General features: G+C 48.2%; 1 protein-coding gene across 1 annotated transcript in view; it reads left to right on the top strand.

The window, feature by feature from the left end:
- The window catches only part of LOC131287427 (uncharacterized), a 154,331-nt gene that overhangs the window by 113,874 nt on the left and 21,673 nt on the right, over window positions 1–18,784 (top strand). The window contains exon 7 of the mRNA XM_058316476.1: window positions 9,992–10,116. Coding sequence (XP_058172459.1) covers window positions 9,992–10,116 — 125 coding nt within the window. The remainder of the gene's footprint in view (window positions 1–9,991; window positions 10,117–18,784) is intronic.

Here is an 18,784-nt window from a genome sequence, read left to right as displayed (position 1 = left end):
TTCTATGGCAAACCTGCTATATTTTCCAGTATAAGACCCCTGCTTATCTGTTCATTAAATGAACTCACCTCGGTTCACCTCAATGAACGGTGCATTTCCGAATGCGGTGCAGGTACAATTATTTATCACTCGATTCAGTCACAGCAAAATTACATACTAACGATTACTGGTGGCGCCTGAAATCCCGTGGGATTAACGACTCGGCTCGGGTAACATTTTTCTTTATTTTATAATGATCCCCATAACGCCGAGTGTAGCGAGTGAATATTTTCAATTAGCTGTCACAACTGACAGTGGCAAACCCCTCCCCACCACCGGCGCCTCCTCCATGGGCAGAGTATAATCCCACAGAACGAGAGCGTTTGTCATGTTCCAACGTTAATGGAAAATTAAAATTTAATTTCCCTCCCCAAACCCCGGGAATGGCTTTCACCCTCCCGCGTACGTGTGTAAAATCATCTCACGGGAAACGGCCCCCGGTCGCGACGTGAGCGAACGGGATCGCGTAAGCAAGACGTTATTGCATGGGCGGTGGTGGGTTGTTAAAAAATGTCACTCACACACACACACACTCCCCTTCCAAGAAGAAGTAAGGTAGAGCGGGCAAGTCTTGCACGGAAAGAACATCAGACGCTACAAAAGTACGGAAAAGAAGCTGTCGAAGCACTCGAGGCATTAAAACAATCCCAACAGGTGCCGGAACCATAAAAACGCTATCAGCAGGAGTGGAGCCCGTTGCATGCGGTTCCGCTGCGACGCACTTCCGAGAACGATCCGGATAGAAAGTGCCGGAAGGGAACCCCGGGGCAGGCGGGGCGATAGAAACGGAGAGAGTATGCCTTAATGGACGTTCCATTGAGATGTTCCTTTTTTTTTTTTCTTGCTGCTATCGCCATTTTGTTGTTTTCATTTCATTTCTACCGTCCATAAACAAAATTAATTAAACGCCCACTACCGGTCCTTCGCGTCGGTGCACCGCAGGCAGCGGCCGAGTAATGGCCAGCATCCGTCAGGCTGCCGTCGGTTTATTGGGAACGGTTTTAGAGTTTTGTGCCCGCCACGAACGGAAAATGATTACTGATGGCAGATTTCAGCAGGGAGTTTGCCTCGAATTTATTGAAATCGGACGGCGGCTCGTTAAACATCCGAATGTTATAATCTGATGCTAGTTTGCGTTGATTTTAATTACGATAGTCAAGCAGGGACAAGGAGGAAATTTAACAATTAAATTGGAAGAGCCGTTTTCGTGAAGCAGATCAATTTAATATGTTTACCCAAGGTTGGGATCCTCTACCTAGGAAAAGTTCGTGTGATTGCAATGATGGGCGTCTAATGTATGCTACTCTTGTGCGTTATCAAATAAAATAATGAATATGCCAATAACGAGAGGGGACTAATGTTATCACCCACACGGGATGGGCACTTATACCATCACCAAATGTAGCTTAAATTAACCGCTAACAAAAGTGTAGACCGGCAGCTCGTTCGCCGACTGCAAAATAATCCTCAGCTAACCCACAGCCACAAACGGTTAAATTGTACCCAAGCTGCTGGAACCTTTATCCGGTTTGGGTTTTTTGGGGGCTGGCGCCTTCAGAATTAAGCGACCGGAGATGAGTCAGACACCCTCTGGTAGGTTGACGGGAAAAACGTTGCGGTACGCCATGTCTGAAGGACGGGGTGGCATCATTTCCTGACTTACCGACTCGCAGCAGCTGCTGTAATGCTCGTAACGTGGCCATCATAACGTCCGGATTTCTCGTGCCCAGCGCGTCTCGCATCGGCAGTATCAGCATCGGGACGGTTTCGAGTATCTGCGGAACGGATGGGAATGAATCCGGGTGAAAACATGGTGGGTGATGGATGGAAATTAAGCAAAATAACTTATACACTCCATCTGCCGATTGCTTATCATTTGCTTTCGTCTGGTTAAGCGTCTCCATCTCGCGCTTAATCGTAATCGCAGTTCACGCCGAATGAAGATGGTGGAAAAAATGCGGCAGATTATGATAACGGCGCAAATCGGGTGGAAGTAACGACCACAATTATAATCACTGCCGTACAACTCCGGCGCTGTTGTTGCGTCGTTTGTGACAACTCTGCTCGATAAAGCCCTCGATCTATCTCTCCGTTCTCCGGACTGCTTTCTCCGGTTTCTCGTCGAAAAGTACGCCTCCGTTGGTGCGACACACCGCCCGCCCTCGTTACCCATTAAAGGACCGTTTTCCGAGGTATCCCTGCTCCGTTGTGTTGTACGCTTTTATCTCATGCTCGAAGTCTTAGCGTTGCCCAGAACGATTTAATTTGGTGATAGTTAACCGGAGGCTGCCCGTGCGCTCCCGGGGTTCATCCTCGCCGGGTACTAATCTTCAGTGGGGGCGCACGGATATCGACTCGCTCGACCGTAAAGACTATGTTGTTTCGACGCCGTGCGACGATCCGAAAGTAAATTAATTTTTTCATCCGATTCTCCGGAACTGCTCCAGCCGGGGGTCACAACAGACGCTGGGGAGTCCGAAGTAAGCTCCGAGGATTCGATGGCTTCTTCCCGCTGCGAGCCGGGATGGAGCAGAGTCGACTGATGTTGATGATGCAAACAAGCGCTCTGCGTCGGAGCAGAGGGGTAGGGCTTGTGTGGGGAGGACCTGTGCCCAGCGGTCGCCTGGCGTCATCAGCATTAGCATCGTCGCCCACCCACCCCATCCCGAAGCACGGGCACAGCGCGCTAATCTTCATCAAATTAATTTATTAAATTATTTACCATCATTGAGTCGGCTTTTTTGGAGCGGAAAAATCAAGTGGCCAGCGCATTCGCCTGCCCTCTACTGGTCACGCGGGGACGGAACCGTGGTACGTGAAGGGTTTGCTCGCTAAAAGGATAAGGAAATCGGAATACGAGTCAATCTAATTTTGCACAATCCGGCGAACGATCAGCCCTCGGCGGGCCGTGACTTTCTGCCGGACCGACGGCCGGCGTGTTTTGGGGGGTAAAACCCAGTCCTTGAACTGGGATTGAGTGAAGATTACCCGCGGCAGCACCACCGTCAAGCCACTCGCCACGCTTGGCCGCTGAAGGGAACGTCACCCAGAAGGCCAACAAACAGGCTAATGAAGAGAGAACAAGCGGCGGCAGCGAGTGAAGAGCTGCGGCCTGCGGGAGTAAAGTTTAGTCCATTAGTAAAATGGTTAACTCTTGCCAGCGGCTCTGCGACCGGCGATGCTGGTTGGCTCCCATCCGTCCTAACTGCTAAAGTTTATTAATTTTAAGTTTCGCCATCGTCACTCGGAGGACGCCGAAAGGAGTCAACGAAACCACCATATTGGCAGGTGGCCAGCAGGGATCAATAATTTTACATCGTTTTACGAACGAGAGCACCCATTGGGGGGGAGTTATTTGGGTTTGGAGTGAGGAAGGGGGGTTTAGAAAAATATGTCAACTTCCCAAGGGATGGATTTTTCGAATGCGTTGGGCGAAACAAATGGATTAAACCAGTGATGTCAAATTTCCTTCCAAAATAGGTCTGCGGGCCAAAACGTAGCATTGGTTGGATTTATGAAAAAAGGATCTTATTAGTGTGCTTTTAGCTTAACAGGCAATCATTATTTACACTTCAAGAAATTTTAACTGAAAATTTTGAAGGTCCATTTAATTACTTCTGATTAATTTGCTATGAATCTGCTAATATCGGGAACTCTCTAATTATTTTCTCTAGATAACTAGGTAACTCTCTACCATAAAGCACAATTGTGCTGAATTGCAAAATATGTTTAAATAAACTTGATACGATTTCGTTAGAATTTGGAAAATGATTGAATGTTTTGAGCTCTCGCTGCTCCCCGCTTCCAATGAATCAGAAAATTCTATAAGCTGGTTTAAGCGCATTCTATAAATACCTTTTTTCCGAATTATTCAAAATTTAATTAAAGTGGTCGCAATCGTTTTATCGATTCATGGGAAACAGCTCTTTATCCTGGCCAATTTGTTTTACAAATGAATAGATAACTAACGATCATATCTGTTCCATCGAAATCCAATCGAATATTAAAAACACGAACTTTTATTTCTTGGAATCGCTTGCACGCCACGTTATAAAAAATGTGATCTTTCTTCTCCGTCGACAATGGTTACAAGGAAGCACTTTCCTCTTCGCGCTATAACACATTAATTAATAAAATATATTTGAACTCTTCGGCTTTCTGTAATTCATTTCTGGCAATTGCCAGCTTTATACAATTCAAAAACCGTTCTCTAGAACTTAGCAATCCAAGTTTTTGAAATTTTGCCGAAATTTTTCACAGTTCAAACCGTTGCTTCGTTTAAAATACTAAACACTGTTAAAGATCTGTAATTTAATTGCGAAAGCTCTTGTAGTTAATCAGATTTATTCGCTTGTTTCGAAAATTCTGTATAAAACCCTAGGTCTTGTCCACCGCTATACGTCGGCGTGATCAATGGGGAGCATGACTTTCAAACAAAAGCCAATACTCAGGTTTTAATACTTTCCATGTATTATTTCAAAGGAGTCGCGGGCCGCATGTTTGACATCTCTGGTCTAAACGGTTTGACAAGTGGAAACGCTTTTCGCAACAAGGGGAAACAACGCTCGGACCAAGCGGGAAAGCCAGGTTCGGTAGCTTCGAGTGGAGTAATTAAGTATGCGAAAGTTTATCTCTGGGCGCCGATCAGATACAATGGTGAAAACTTCAGTTGACAATCGTCTTCTCCAACCGCAAGGAAGGAAACCCGAGAAAAGGGAACCAAACGAACAAACGAACGAATGAATGAATGGCCTAGCGAAGAGCCGGAAAGTCCTGTGAATGATGATTTTGCATGCAGCTGAATCATTAATTCTAGCTCCATTTCGTCCACCCCATCGGGTGGGGTGGTTTGGGTGAATGGTAGCCGGAGGCAACTCTTAGCAAAAGCCAACGCGTTCCATGCCACGTCTTTCTTCGGGCTGCCAGAGACGAACGAACCCGTAAAGCGCGCTGTTTGGGTGTTTGACAGTTGTTGTGTCGGAAATATATATATAGAGAGAGAAATGTATAAAAGCCACCCGCGGTGTAGACACAAACACCATCACCACTACCACCACTTCCCTCCGGACACATCCCAGGAGGTGCGAGCGTATCATGGCTCGGGAAAGAAAACTTCATTTGAATATTAAATGATTTATGTTTATGCGATCGCAGCCCGGTGATGGAGCGACCCTGACGGAAGACGATACGATTTCCACTCCCCTCTGTCTCCCCAACTCTGGGGAGGGGGGTCAAGTCAAGCCGCTGTCCGTTTCGCAGACGGTGGAGAGGATTAGCGAGATTTCGGTTTTGCGTGGGGTGGTATGTCCGTCCAAAAGGCGCCGCAAAAGGCGAACTCCGCAGGGATCGGTAGCGGGAATGTTTGTTTCAGATTTGATTTCGGTAGGGATTTTCTTTTTTTCCCGCGCAATCGATCTTTTGGGGCGGGAAAGTTTAAGAGTTTTTTTTGGCAAGAAAATGCGTAGGTCGTGAGCGTCGGGAAAGAATTTGTCGTTTACGGTACAAAAAGACCAACATTTAAATCGATCGAAGGAAGCGAGAGTTGCAACACACTTGACATCGTTCTGCACGACCTCGTCGTCCCTTGCCCCTCCAACTCAACGGCGTGCTAAGCGTCGAGCTGGGACAAATTTCGAATTTTCTTAACTCTCATTATGATGAATTTGTATGGAAATCGTGGCAATATTTGAATATTGTTATCATCGTTTCACGGAGCGCAAAAGTTTTTGTGCAAGGGCACACCACAACCACGAACGTCCCGGATGCTCGAGACGAGAAAACTCCCTCCACCCCACGCTCCAACGCTCCCTGCAAGCGAATCACGCTGGAAAATGCGATTTTGGCTGCAGCTCGAGCGTCAATGGCGAAAAGTTTTTGATTCCCGCTTGAATCGATGGCTTTTTGCTAAAGTGTATAAGTCCTTGCCGGGCACAGCTGGCTCCGTGACTGTTGGGAACTTTGCTACCACCCTATCCACGATGGGAGTGGAAAAGTTGAGTCTAATTTCTTATTCCGTTTGTTTTGCCACATGCACTCACTCCCGCTGAGCACGATGTAAGGAGATTCACCTGCCGGGAAAAGGGTCGGCTTATGTACCCGCACACAAGCAATACGCAGTGACATCAAGGGCTACGCTGGTCCTCGCCTACCGGGAGTGACAATGATGGAGCAGACAACACCCTCACGTCAGAGGGCGTTCGATAGTAAATCCACTTTGCCGTGGCCTCGGATTCGTGGTAAAACCTTTTCTTCACGAACGTCTCGAAGTTGGGACTAACAAGCAGTGTCGGGGGAAACTTGAACGATTTCCAACGAACGAACGACGTTCGAAGGCGGGCATTAGTTTGATTTGCATGTGCTCGGAAAAGTCACAAATCGTGCGGAGAAAGAAAACGAAATTTAAAATTTAAATCCTAAAGGCTTCAAACGGTACATTTCACTGCGTAATCCCCCATGCCAGTTGGTAGTTGGTAGTTGTGCCTGTTTTGCAACCTGTTGGGACACTTTTGAAGCGAAATGGATCTTTTGCGCTCGAGCATCAAGGGAGGGTGGTTCATGTTCTTGTGGAAATACCGCCCGGTAGAGTGATATGATGATTAACATCAGTATGCCTTTCGGCCGGTGAAAGAAGTTGTTGGCTCTACAATTCCCCATTCAAATATCTCTTCCGTCCACAAGGGTGGGAGGTTGACTCACCTTCGAGCTCAGCAGAAAGAGACTGATCTAGTCCACTGTCCGACGAGCTTGGACTATTTATGGACCCTGGATCCCGAAGTCCCAGCATTAATTTACCGATTTGCTAAAGAAGGAATCACTACCATCAGGTCACGGCTGCAGATTGCACCAGAGACCCGACTCTCGCTTAGAAAAGTGTAGTTACCTTCCCAAGCGTGTCTCTAGCCGGACCTGGTCCCAGGTGATGGTGATTATTAGCTAGCTTCCAGCTCGGTCCATCGTTCGCCCGCATCGAGAGTGATGATTTCTCTTTCATCAACTCACCCCAACGGTCCTCCGATCGATGCCCGATGGGGTCGGTGTGTTGCATCGGCTTCCGAGAATGAGGTCAACGGCGGATGGAGATGTTGGTCAGCCGAGTCTCAGGGGGGTCATATTTTATGACACTCTTCTAGCCGGCATTCGGTAGAATGAAAGTGAGTGAAGTATCAGCCGTGTTTGCCTACTCCATTTACGCCATCACTGGCGTTCTCTCGCCTTCAGGCCGGGACGATCCATCCCGGAGCCAAGGACATGGAGTAGATGGAGATGTAAAAAACAGCGGGCACTAAAAAATAGAAAACTAGACCAGTCAATCGAGAAGAGCCGGTGGAAAGAGCATGTAAGGTTTCCCGGGAATGGCAGCTTAGCGAAGGTCAACCGAAGAGGGAAAGCCAGCGGGCAACTTACACGCCGACGTCAACATTCCGACCAACAACCGCGTGATGATGGCCAGAGTTCAACCGACATAAAAAGCCTCATAAGGGCTACGGGGGGTGGCAAATCGGGTGTGCGCGTGTGTGCGTGGCAAAATGGGCGACTGATAGCAAGTGACAGCGACAGCCCGCGGCTCACGGACCGGACCAACTTTCAACATCACGTTTCACAACCGAAGGACGAATGGAAGAGTGTGACACGTTGAACAGGATTCCTTTATTACTTTCGTTCCTTTTTTTCAACTATGCTTCCTCTTCTGTCCATCAAAATAAACCCTCCATAGTGCAGGGCGAAAGTGAAGGAAAAAGTGAACCGAAATGGATGGGGATTCGCCGAAAATGTGGCAATAAATCTTGCGCACCAGGGAAAGTTTGATGGAGCTGATTCACCGAACCGAGAGACGACAAAACAGCGAGCGCCAACACTAAACCACCATTAGCCATTTTGCCTAAAAAGCTTCATCCGGTAGTCCGTCGCATGGATCACAATGCATTATTACACGCGTGCAGCTAAACACAAAAGCGAACAGACGAGTATGCAACAGAAGTTCATCTGCATTCTTGCCGCAACAGTCGGGAACGCCTGCAGCTCTCGAGCCGTCGCTACCGAAAGCTCTCCACCGTACCGGCGGACCAGATTGCATTAGCGTCTGTCAGTGTGTCCTGGTGAGCGAGATGCATTAGTTTGGCTCGGAATATCCTCGGAGTACGCTCCAACCGGGGCTGTGTCTCCATCCCACCGTACGTCACTGGCAAATGCAATTTCAAGCAGCACTCGCTCGACCACTCGGCGACGCATTGAGGGGAGACGAACGTCGAGGTGCATTGTCACTAGACATCCCTGTCAACGGGCGTGTACAGCGTTTGTTGCCACTGCGAGTGGCCAATGAATGATTCGCCCCGGCTCGGAAGTGAATGGAAGGCAAAAACAGCTTTTCCACCACGTTCACGCTTTGAACTGTCGCGAGGAGTTTTTCCCGTTGGCCGAGGCAGTGCTGTGCAACAGTTGGCAACGGACGCTCGTACGGATGGGTATTGTGTTTGTGCCGCTTTTGCTTTTGCACCAGAAGAGCTCTTGCTGGCACTCGTGTGGTGGCCCCACAAAGGCCAGCAATTAAATGCCAGTCTAAATTAAGTCTTCCAAACTGTTAAATAATTTTCTTGGCGGCGTTTCCAACTTTCATGGGGAATTTAATTTTACATGCATCGTCGATGAAGTTGGCAACGATTAAATGTACTTGTTTGTTTCGTTACTGCATTGTATACGACTCAAGATTGGTGAAAAAAAAGGTCGTTTCAAACCGTGCATAGAGCCAAAAACATAGGGAATATTTTTGACAGTTGGTTTGAATTTTTGAAATCTTTCATGAGCTGCTTGAAATGTTTGTGTTTAACAGAACATTTAGTATATTTCACTAACTGAACAAGTGATTGAGGCGTGTTCGCGGAATTTCGCGGATAGAAATTGATCCTCTGTGCGAAGTCATGGGACATGGTTCCTGTTGGTCGCCATGACTATCTAAATGAAGTGTGATGGTCTTCCTCATGTACAGCCTTCCTCCAGAACATATACCAAATGCCTCAATTGCTTGCTCTGTGAAAAATATCAAATTCGCAGTTTTACCCCACTTTAATGGCTGCTCACTAAGAGGTGAACAAAATTCAAACCAACTGTCAACAATATTCTCACGGTCTCTGGCACGTTACATAGTGTGCTGCGACCTCTTTTTATATTAATCTTGGTAAACCCGTAAGTACAAAGTGGTACATATCTGATAAAATCTCTTTCCCGTTGCCATCTACAAAGTTGCATCATTTGAAAAGGGGTTCATTAAGCTCTGACTCACCTGTCGTTCGGTTCCGACCGCCAGCAGGTCCCTAACGCCGTGTCGGGCAAACTCCCGGTACGGGAATGTCACTTCACACAACCTAGAATAATGCATCGCGTACCGGGGCGTGTTGGTAGGAATAGAACTCGAAATTCGTCGCATAGCGCCGTTGCCAAACCTACCCGTCGAAAAACAGCGGCAAAAAGCGCCGATAGTTCAGCTCCTCCGGTGGCGTGTGCCACTTGATGAAGTGCCACAGGCCGCGAGGACCACACTCGCGCGATACCGGCACGTCACCGCGCAGATAGAACCGTCGGAAGCGCGAAATTCGTGGCCCCCGGATGCAGGTCACCGGAATCGGGCACGGTGGAATCACCCGGACGCAACGCTGGTACGCCGACTGCACGGTGAACGCCGGAACGGGACGACCGAATTCAGGACAGGTGCGAACCTTGCACCAGCACGACGCCATTGGATATTATTCAAACGTTCGCTGGTCGATTGATAACGAAGTTGTGTGCCACTTGAAATGTGTAGAACCCTTTTACTTATCGCAAAATAATTTGTCACTTGAAATTTGAACACTTCACGCCACGGGATCCAAAACAACTTTAACAGCACGTTAGCGAAACGCTCGCGAACCAAAGCCTACTGATGTCGTTTCATAACCGCTTTTCTTTATCCTTTTTGCAGAGGAGGACTACGACGCGTTCTGCCTGGCGTACATGTTCACCTACCGCGACTTCGAGATGGGCACGCTCGGTCTGGCCTGGACCGGCGACCTCAAGAATGCGGGCGGTGTTTGCGAGAAGAACGGGGTAAGTAAACGTCACCCGGAATGTCCGTTGTTTCCTAATACACATCCAATCTAATCCGAGCCCAAACCGATGGCGAACAGTACCATTAATTCATGTTGGTTTAGTTTACAATCCGAACAAGACACCGCGTTAATTAATAAGTGCTTCGAAGCGGGACGATTTCCGGAAAAATGGCTGACTCATGCCGATGTCGCCGTTGCTGCGCAGTTCTCGAAAAGCGGCGCCTGCCTTGCTCGGATATTTTCCGATGAAATTTAAAACCTTTCGCACCAGCGAAACGAAGCGCCTGCCATTATTAATGCTCGTCCTGTAATTGGGCTGTCTAATCTGCAACAAATCTTCCGACGACTGTGCCCGCCAACCTATCGAGATCCAATTTGGCACACTTGTTTGCCTGGCTGGCAGAAAGCTCGCCCGGCGCCGGAAGCGAACCCAACAGCGTGGATGGCCGCGCGATAGGAAGCTACATCAAATTTAATGACCACTCATCGCATCCCATCCTTCGGCCCTAGTGGTGGTGGTGGTTTGGCATTTTATTTTTTGCTATTGCTACCACTTTAGCAGACACTACTCCGCCCGTTCCCTCGTTCCGTTCCCGGTTTCGCCCTACGGGTCTGATTTTTATGATTATTGGCTCAGACACGGATGGAAGAAGCTTTCCATTAAATTTCAATACCCGCCCCAAGCGGAACAGCTTGCCACGTGCGTGTGTGTATGTGTGTGTGTTGGATACGTTGATATGAGAGGTGCTCGGGTGGTAACTTATTTAATGCGCCAACGAGAAGACTTCCGCCCGGACGGTCGAAGGGAGCGCCATTTTATTATCCCACACACACACACGACGAACCGATGGCGGAAATCGGGCATCCAGCATCACACAGATTATTATGCCGACAGACAGGCAAACGATCCGATTTTATTGACGCCCAACTCCGATGAGCTTCAAGCTGCGAATCTGGTGCTTGCGTTGGGATTTGGTCGGCAATTGCGATTCCCCCCGCCGGATCGATGCTATCGCCACTCGACGACCCCAAAGACCTTGCGGCATGCGAGCAAAGGATTTGCCTCGGGGGAGCAACGCTAGGTCAGCAGATTTGAAATCATTTGAATTGCGGAATGATTATATCCCGCTTTGGGGGAGGATCCGTCGGGGGTTGTTTTTATTTCCGTTCTATCCTTCCCAGTGGCGGACTTTAATAAAAATGGGAATCAGTGCCCTGTGTGCTAGCCCTCGACCCGGGATTTCTCTGAAGTACTTCGAAGTCATCTTTCATTACGCCACCCGCCAATGTGTGCTCGATTTCAATTAGCTCGCTTGCGCGCGCGCAGTCGAACGGAAGTGGAAGTGCTTGAGCCTCGATGGTTGGAATGGTGAATCTGACTGCATCAATAATCCGTCGAGTGTCGGTCGGTCTATTCATGATACGAATCAACCCGCTTTCCTTTGGTTCCCGTTGGCTCATCAAGGAACCGTCGGTGCATCGATAATCATACCCGCTTTTGCGCTGATACCGATACCATGCCGTGGTAAGCGTAGTGAACGTTTCCGCCGTTCGGTACTGGATGCGCCGGTTGAGTAAATATTCTACAACTCCACTGTAGCCGAGGGTGAGTCCTTTGCTTGAGTATTTGTTTGGTTTTTGTGTGCGCTCTTCCTTCGATGTGTTTGAATTTTTTTCACCTTAGAGACGGTAGCACTCGTCGCGTATGGATGGTTTTGGAAAATGAATGGCCTCGTCAAGAGTGTCGCCGTCGTCAAACCTTTTCTGGCGACCGCAGGATACTCACCCTGTCCGAACGATAACCATTGCTACTACAACGCAACCGATGCAACTCTTTTTTCGTCGAGTGCTAGGTACATCGACAGGAAAATTCAAAAGAAAAGTTCACCTACACCAGCGGTTTCAATTACCTCGTCTGGGCACTATGGTTCACCGGAATGCACTAGATAGAATGTTGCCGTTCTGTGAGGTTTTTCCGTAGATTAAATTCTACATCTCATTATTTAAACAACAAAAATCGCTTAATTTTCGAAAAGCAACTGTTTTGAAATGTCTTTTCTCCATTATTTTGAAATTATACACAAACGTAAAGTTTTCTTACTTCCCAAAGGATATTTTTACCATCTTTACAATCGTCTCACATTTTTTTTAATATAGACAGCAGTATTTGTGTGCTTAAACTCATATACAACATTAACATACGTTTTATAACGATCAGCTAACATTCAATTCCACTTTTTAATATTTTTAGCTGTTGATAGGGCACGAAAATAAATATTTTTGTGAATCTGTTGTTCAAGTGCTTTGTAACTATTTAAGTGTTCTGTATAAGGAATGCAATAGAGTTAAAAACGTGAAAGTTTCAAAGCATGTCTCCTAATTTTTTTTCTTACACTCATTTAAATTTTTTGTTGAACTGTAAAAATTTATGTAAAAACATACAATGTTCAGGAAAATTCCGCTATCATGCATTTATAAAAAAAAGTATGTATGATTTTCTAGTGTTTTCTTTTTGAGTTTGTGTAAAATTTGGGAGCGAAAGGCTACCAACACACCCACTGTGCATGGCAGTCGTGAGGAGTCTATTTAATTTTTTGCCAAAATGTCTAACTTTTTGATACGTCTGGAGGGGGTTTGATGTGCACGATGGTGACGATTGGATGTTCGCGTGTACTTGAATAGTCCTTCAACATTTTCGGGATGGATTTTGTTTTTTGTTTTCAAACTCCGTACACGCTCCGTACCATCTGCATCGTGCCGGGTTTAGCAGGAATTACTAGACAAAAGCCGAACCCACGCTTTGACCGACGCCAAACTTGTTGAGTTTGGTCTGCGTTCCTTTTTTCCTCCCTACCTTGGCCTTGTCCTAGCCCTTTGGAAAACTAACTAGGATCATTTCCACTCATTAGCCAGCGTGACGCGTTCGGCGGTCGGTGGAAATACGCGAGAAAGACACAGGGTTTTGTACCTTTTTTGCTATCGGCCATTTTTTTTTTCATTCCTTTGTCCGTGGACGTGGTCCGTGGCTGGATCCGAATCCGAGGTCCGGCTCCGGTCCGGAGCTTGTTATACGGATTCCGTCGAAAGCGAAAGTTTCGTCCGCTGGCTGGAAGAATGATGGGTCGCCATTTTCTTCGGGCGCCCGGTGCGCCGGTTCGGCCCTAATGGGACGCCGAGTGGGGTGGAAACAGATGACAGGTCGTAAAAACTCTTGGCCCCCGCCGATCGCTAGCGACCTCCGGAGCCGTGATGGAGGCCGATGGAGGACGTGAGACGGTACAACACTTTCCAGCTTTTCCCACCCCCTGTCAACCACCTTTTGTTCTAAGCTACCCTTTTGTTCTGCCGGAGGGCCCGTTCTGTCCGACGAAAAATGGCGTTTTGTTAGTTTTGGTTGCTTGTTTTGCGTTTTGTCCATCGTCTTTTCTGTTGGCCGATGGAAAGCTTGTGATATATATTTTCTCCGGCGTCATTTTCCATGCTATGGTACGCAATTGTTCACACACCGCAATGACAAACATCCCGGGCGCGGATGACGGAGATGGATTGGAGTCACCATGGAGTTCTGGGCGGGGGGAGGGGCTGGAAAGATACAAATGTTACACTCCAGCTAGCAGATTCTTCTCCTCGCTAGAGAACCGGGTGCCAATTTGCACACCGTCGGTCCGAGGTTGGACCGCTTCGGTTGTGTAATAAAAGGCCCCGGAACAGCTGGGCCGGACCACCCCCAGCTAGCTGCCGCTCCCAAGACCGAGGACATCCTAAATCATTTGTCAACCCGTGCTGACGATAAACTCGGATTTATCGTGCCGGAGGTGCTGCGCATCGGTTATATTCGGGCGGATGCTTTTACGAGTCCACCCGTTCGATGGAGCAAACTTTTGCCTTCCGGGTAGGAAGAAAATAAAATTTAGCTACGACTGCTTCGTCGTCCCTTGCGCAGCTAGCAAGCGAGTCCTGATGCTGTCCGGCGTCACGTTCTCGGGAAACGAATACCGAACGTTTGCAGAAAAGGTGCGATGAATTTCGGTGTTTCACATTTTTTGATCGCTTTCTGGCGTTCCTTACGAAAGCGTGCAGACATTCGAGGCACGACAGACATAGTGGCACGTTGTTGTTTGATGTAGCGACAATTCTTCATCGGCATCGGATCGGTTCTACACCATCAAAGTCTATGGGAAAGGAGAAAGGAAAGAGAAATTCCGAAATACCGACGGCTGCAGCTACTTTTGGGTTTAAAAGAAGAATAATCTATAAAAAAAACCCTTTGCGAAAGCGTTCAATAAATTGTATCCTTTTTTTCTCTAGACGCTTCTGTTCAGTACACGAGGACCAAGTATCTCCTCTCTTCAACCTTTCATGCTGAAGTGCACTAAAACTGCTGAAAAGGTCCACCGGATGCCTTCCCGTCCACCGTCATCCACCAAATGTCCTTTTTTTTAGCTTACACCGTTGTTGCCACGACGGTGTTGAAGACAAAACAATTCTTCCACCCACCACTCTTCCGAGCTTTCCGCCCTCTCGTGGAAGGAAATGCAATTTCCGTCTCAATTACGGTGTGTCAGCGGTACGGTCGGGTCCGGTGGCCACGAAACATAGACCCACGATCCACGACCATATTGTTCCGTCCAGCGTTCACCGGACGAAAGGGAGCGCGATACTCGGATGGTCGAAAGAATTGAATTTTAATCCAATCTGAAGGCGACTAAAGTTTCCGCTGATTGTGTACAACCTCTTCGGCGCTCCGACAAGCGGCGAGGGCTTGAAGAATGACTTATTTTTGGAGTGGATTGCTTCAGTGGTCTCCTCCTTGCCCTCGGGATAAACTTCAAACTACCGTGGTGGATGTTTCCAATCTGTGAAGCTTTGGAGCTAAAGTTCGGTGAAAGATTTATGCTCTGAATGGCTTTTATGGTAGAATTTTTAATCAATCACAATTGCTTACAGCGGTTGATCCGGGAGTTCAATTTAAAGATATGCTTCTTAATTCGAATGGAACCGTGCGTAAATTTTTATCGTTGAACTACGTTTTCTCTTATCAGATTCACTTCATCTCTGCAAGTGGTTGAGCTTTCCCCTTCGATGTTCGGACAAGTGTTGAATGCGACGGAATAATTTCATTCCGTTTACGAGCCCGGGACTCCTCCACTACCCCCTCCCACCCCCTCGCCTCCATCCCACCCAATCGAGCCGCTGGCAAGTGCTGCACCGAATTAAATAAGCCCGTCGGCGATTGGGCGTCGTAAAAAAGCAAATTACATTCGCCCGTTCGTCATCGTGCCGGTCGTCATCAATTTCCACTAAGAGTGACGCCAGCAATCCCTCCGAAATATCTCGCACAATTTATTGGCATTTCCTTCGCACCCCCTGCCCGCCGATCGCCCGCTATCCGTCATCTCAGCGTCGAGCGCTTCTGCGGGTGCAACCGTTCTGCAGATCGGAAGTGTCGATCGATAGTGATTTATTTCGCTCACGGATGATGTTTGCCCGCCCGGATGAATGAATTTCCGTCCCATCGACAACCGCATTAGCCTATCGAGGCCTTTTATGTATGTGCTGGTGTGCGTGTGTGTGTTGAGTGTCGAGAAAACCAACGGTAGTAGGTCGGGCTGGTTTTTCCGAGTGTCTAATTGTGGAGTGGGAAGCCTTAAGAAAAGAAAACTACGGAAACGGACGAATGAATCAGAAAAAGAAATTCTCGGGCCCGACTTGCACGTCCTGCAGCCGTTTGCTTGAAGGGAAAAGAAAAGAAAACCTTTGTCATCATTGCGACCAAACGGCCGACCTTGGTTGGGTCTTTCATGTTTCCCTCCCAATTTATCCCCAAAGAAAAAAAAAAATGAGACGAAAGATGTTCACGCCAACATCATCACGAACCACGGTACCGGTTGTCGGCTTTTCCGCGACCACGGCCACTTCTTGGCCCGTACACAATAACGGAGTGCGCTGGAGCAGTTGCTTCCAAACTGAATTTATGACCACCTCTGACATTGACTTAACCGAAAACCGCCACTGCGATCACTTTAATGTGTCTGCCAGCGCAACAAGATGATAACGGCACGAACCGGAGGATATCCATGTTTCCGTCCCACGTCCCTACCGTGCCATCGAAACGGCTACCGATGACGAGCCAGTTTCAACGTTGACCCGAAACCGGAGGGCGGACATATATATTCTCCAACGTAACGACAGCGAAACCGAAACCGGGCAAAACGGAACGGTTTGGTGGTGGTGGTGAAATAACGTGCTGCCGTACAGATAACGTTCGAATGGGAGGGAGAAGGTGGTGGAGAGGGGTGCAGGCAGACCACTGGACAGACAGACTGGTTGCCGTGCGCCGGAAAAAGGGCCACAGCGTGTAACAACGGCTGCGAAGCGAGAATAAAGAATATCAATAGAGACATTCATACAACTTTTATGGACAAGAAATGATAATTTACAACCCTCCGGAGGCAGTTAGTTATGATAGCTTCCGCACAGGTACCCCGTCCGCAACACCATCCCCCGGCTTCGCCACAGGATCTTTCTGCAAGCCACACGCTGGAGCAACGTGGAGCATTTTTCCTATTTGCGCCTGAATGTCGGCAAACCGGTGCACTTCGAGAGATCATTCGAGTGCCGGAGAGGAAGGTCAAAGTTTTTCCCGCTCGCATGTCTCATACACACACGCACACACCCCGTTCCGTTCTTAATCCACCGATTCGACATCCGGCGACACACGGACACGTTCCGGTTCCAACGGCCGTTGATGTTTGCCCCTGGCAACCCGGCGAACAAGGGTCACGTACACGTGACTCGCATCGGCCCCCGCCGGAATATGGCGAGAAATGTACTAATTGTAAAAGTTTGACTCACTTCACAGCCCCGGGGGGGAGGGGGAGTTGGGTCAAGTAACAAACGATGCATGCGTCCGGCACATTCTCTCCCCGGGGGACCCCATCCCCGGTCTCTGCTCCCATGTCAGCAGGTTGTTCTTTCGCAGCTAATTCGGGGCATAATTTTCGATTTCGTCCCGAGCGACCTCTCGCTGGGTTCGAACGACCCATTCCAACCATCAATAGCCACCGGAGGGAACCTGGTCGGCACATAACTTCTATTCCGGATGACCAATTAACGGGCGACTGCTGAGCTTCCCGGTTCTCGGAACCGGCCAAAGGCTGGTTGCAATTTTTGGGGCGAGTTTTACTGGTGCAGCAGTTTTGGGTTTTCGAACTTCGTACGGTCCAGTTAGTCGTTGGTAAAATATTCAACGAACTTCACCCCGGAGTACGGTTTCCAGCGTTTCGGCAGTGGCAAATTGAAATGTGTTTTGGTGTTTTATTCCTTCTTTCTTCCTTTCTTGTGAATCAACCCGAGTGTTGTGGTGTGCACTTTTGAAAATAATATTACAATCCACTTCGGCATCCCAACGTTCGGTGCAAGGTTTCGTCTTTCATTGTACTTTCCCGGAAGACGCGGGAGTACGGAAAATGTGCTGAATGCTTTTACTTCACATGTGATCCTTTAAAAGGATTGCAATTTCGTCCGCCCTATTTTCCTTTCAGCACTCTTCAAACTGCCCCAAAAAATCATGCACTAGCCGTTGGTTGGAAAGTGAAGCACTTTAACTTGATGACTGCATGCCGTTTGCTATTGTTATAAGTTTTTTTTTCTCTAAATCAACTTATAAAAAAAAGCATCCAACATTGATGGTCCGGGCTGGAGTCCGGAGCCTCATGCTGCTACATTTCCGGAACGAAATTGGATGGAATAAAGCTCCCATTTGCGCCCCGTTCCTCCCACTTGACAACAACACGTTTGCACGTTTCAGGTTGTCCTGGAACGTCTAGACTGCAAACGAACGGACGGCAAGTCCTTTCCCTCCTGCTCGAACATTGGTACGCCAACTCAGGGCCGGGGATTTTAGGAGTCTTCGTTTTTATCTGTGCTGCTTCTTCCGAGCCTCGGTGGGCTCGGTATTCCGATGCGGTTCCGCAGACTAAAGTTTGTTTCCATTCGGTGCGCCCAAAAATCTCTCCCCCTCCGGGATCCGGGTTGTGTTGCGGTCAGGTGAAAATCTTTTTTTTTTTTCTCCCGGATGGTCCACTCGAAAGCCCACCTCGTCCGGTGTTGGAAGCGATGTGTTGGACGTTGCATACCATTCTGGTCGGTTGGTCACGGCGGAAGAATGTATTTATTTATTAACATGCACATCGCATCCGCTACGGGGTGTAAAGGTGGCTTGGATGGACCGCTGGGGAGAGCCATGTGAGGGGTGAGCAGGAGGTGGGAAAGCTACAACAGCACCGGAAAAAAAACCCCTCGTTCGACGTCGGGGAATGGGACAGACAGAAAATAAAATGGCAACAAAATGGACGAAACACGTTACGATGGTTTCCGTCGGGTTCGGAATTTCCACCACCAACTCCACCAGCCCAGGAAGTGGGTGATTCTGTCCGGATGTCCTTGTGACTGGACCACCGTCTCGAGCATTGGTTGAAGATTTTCCTGCTTCCCACACGTACGGAAAGTACGGTTGACAATAGTACCAGTGGCATGAGGGAAACTATAGAATCTCTAACTATTTTCCATCCGGTCTATCCGGTGGACGTGTTTCGTGGCAAGAAGTTAAGATGGAAAAAAGTGCATCGAGTGCTTTAAGTGCTGCTGCAAGCATTTCTTAAACC

Source organism: Anopheles ziemanni, chromosome 3 (assembly GCF_943734765.1).
Source record: "Anopheles ziemanni chromosome 3, idAnoZiCoDA_A2_x.2, whole genome shotgun sequence".
Classification (NCBI taxonomy): Eukaryota; Metazoa; Arthropoda; class Insecta; order Diptera; family Culicidae; genus Anopheles; species Anopheles ziemanni.
The sequence above is the reverse complement of the archived record's forward strand: the minus strand, read 5'-3'. Positions and strand labels throughout refer to the sequence as shown.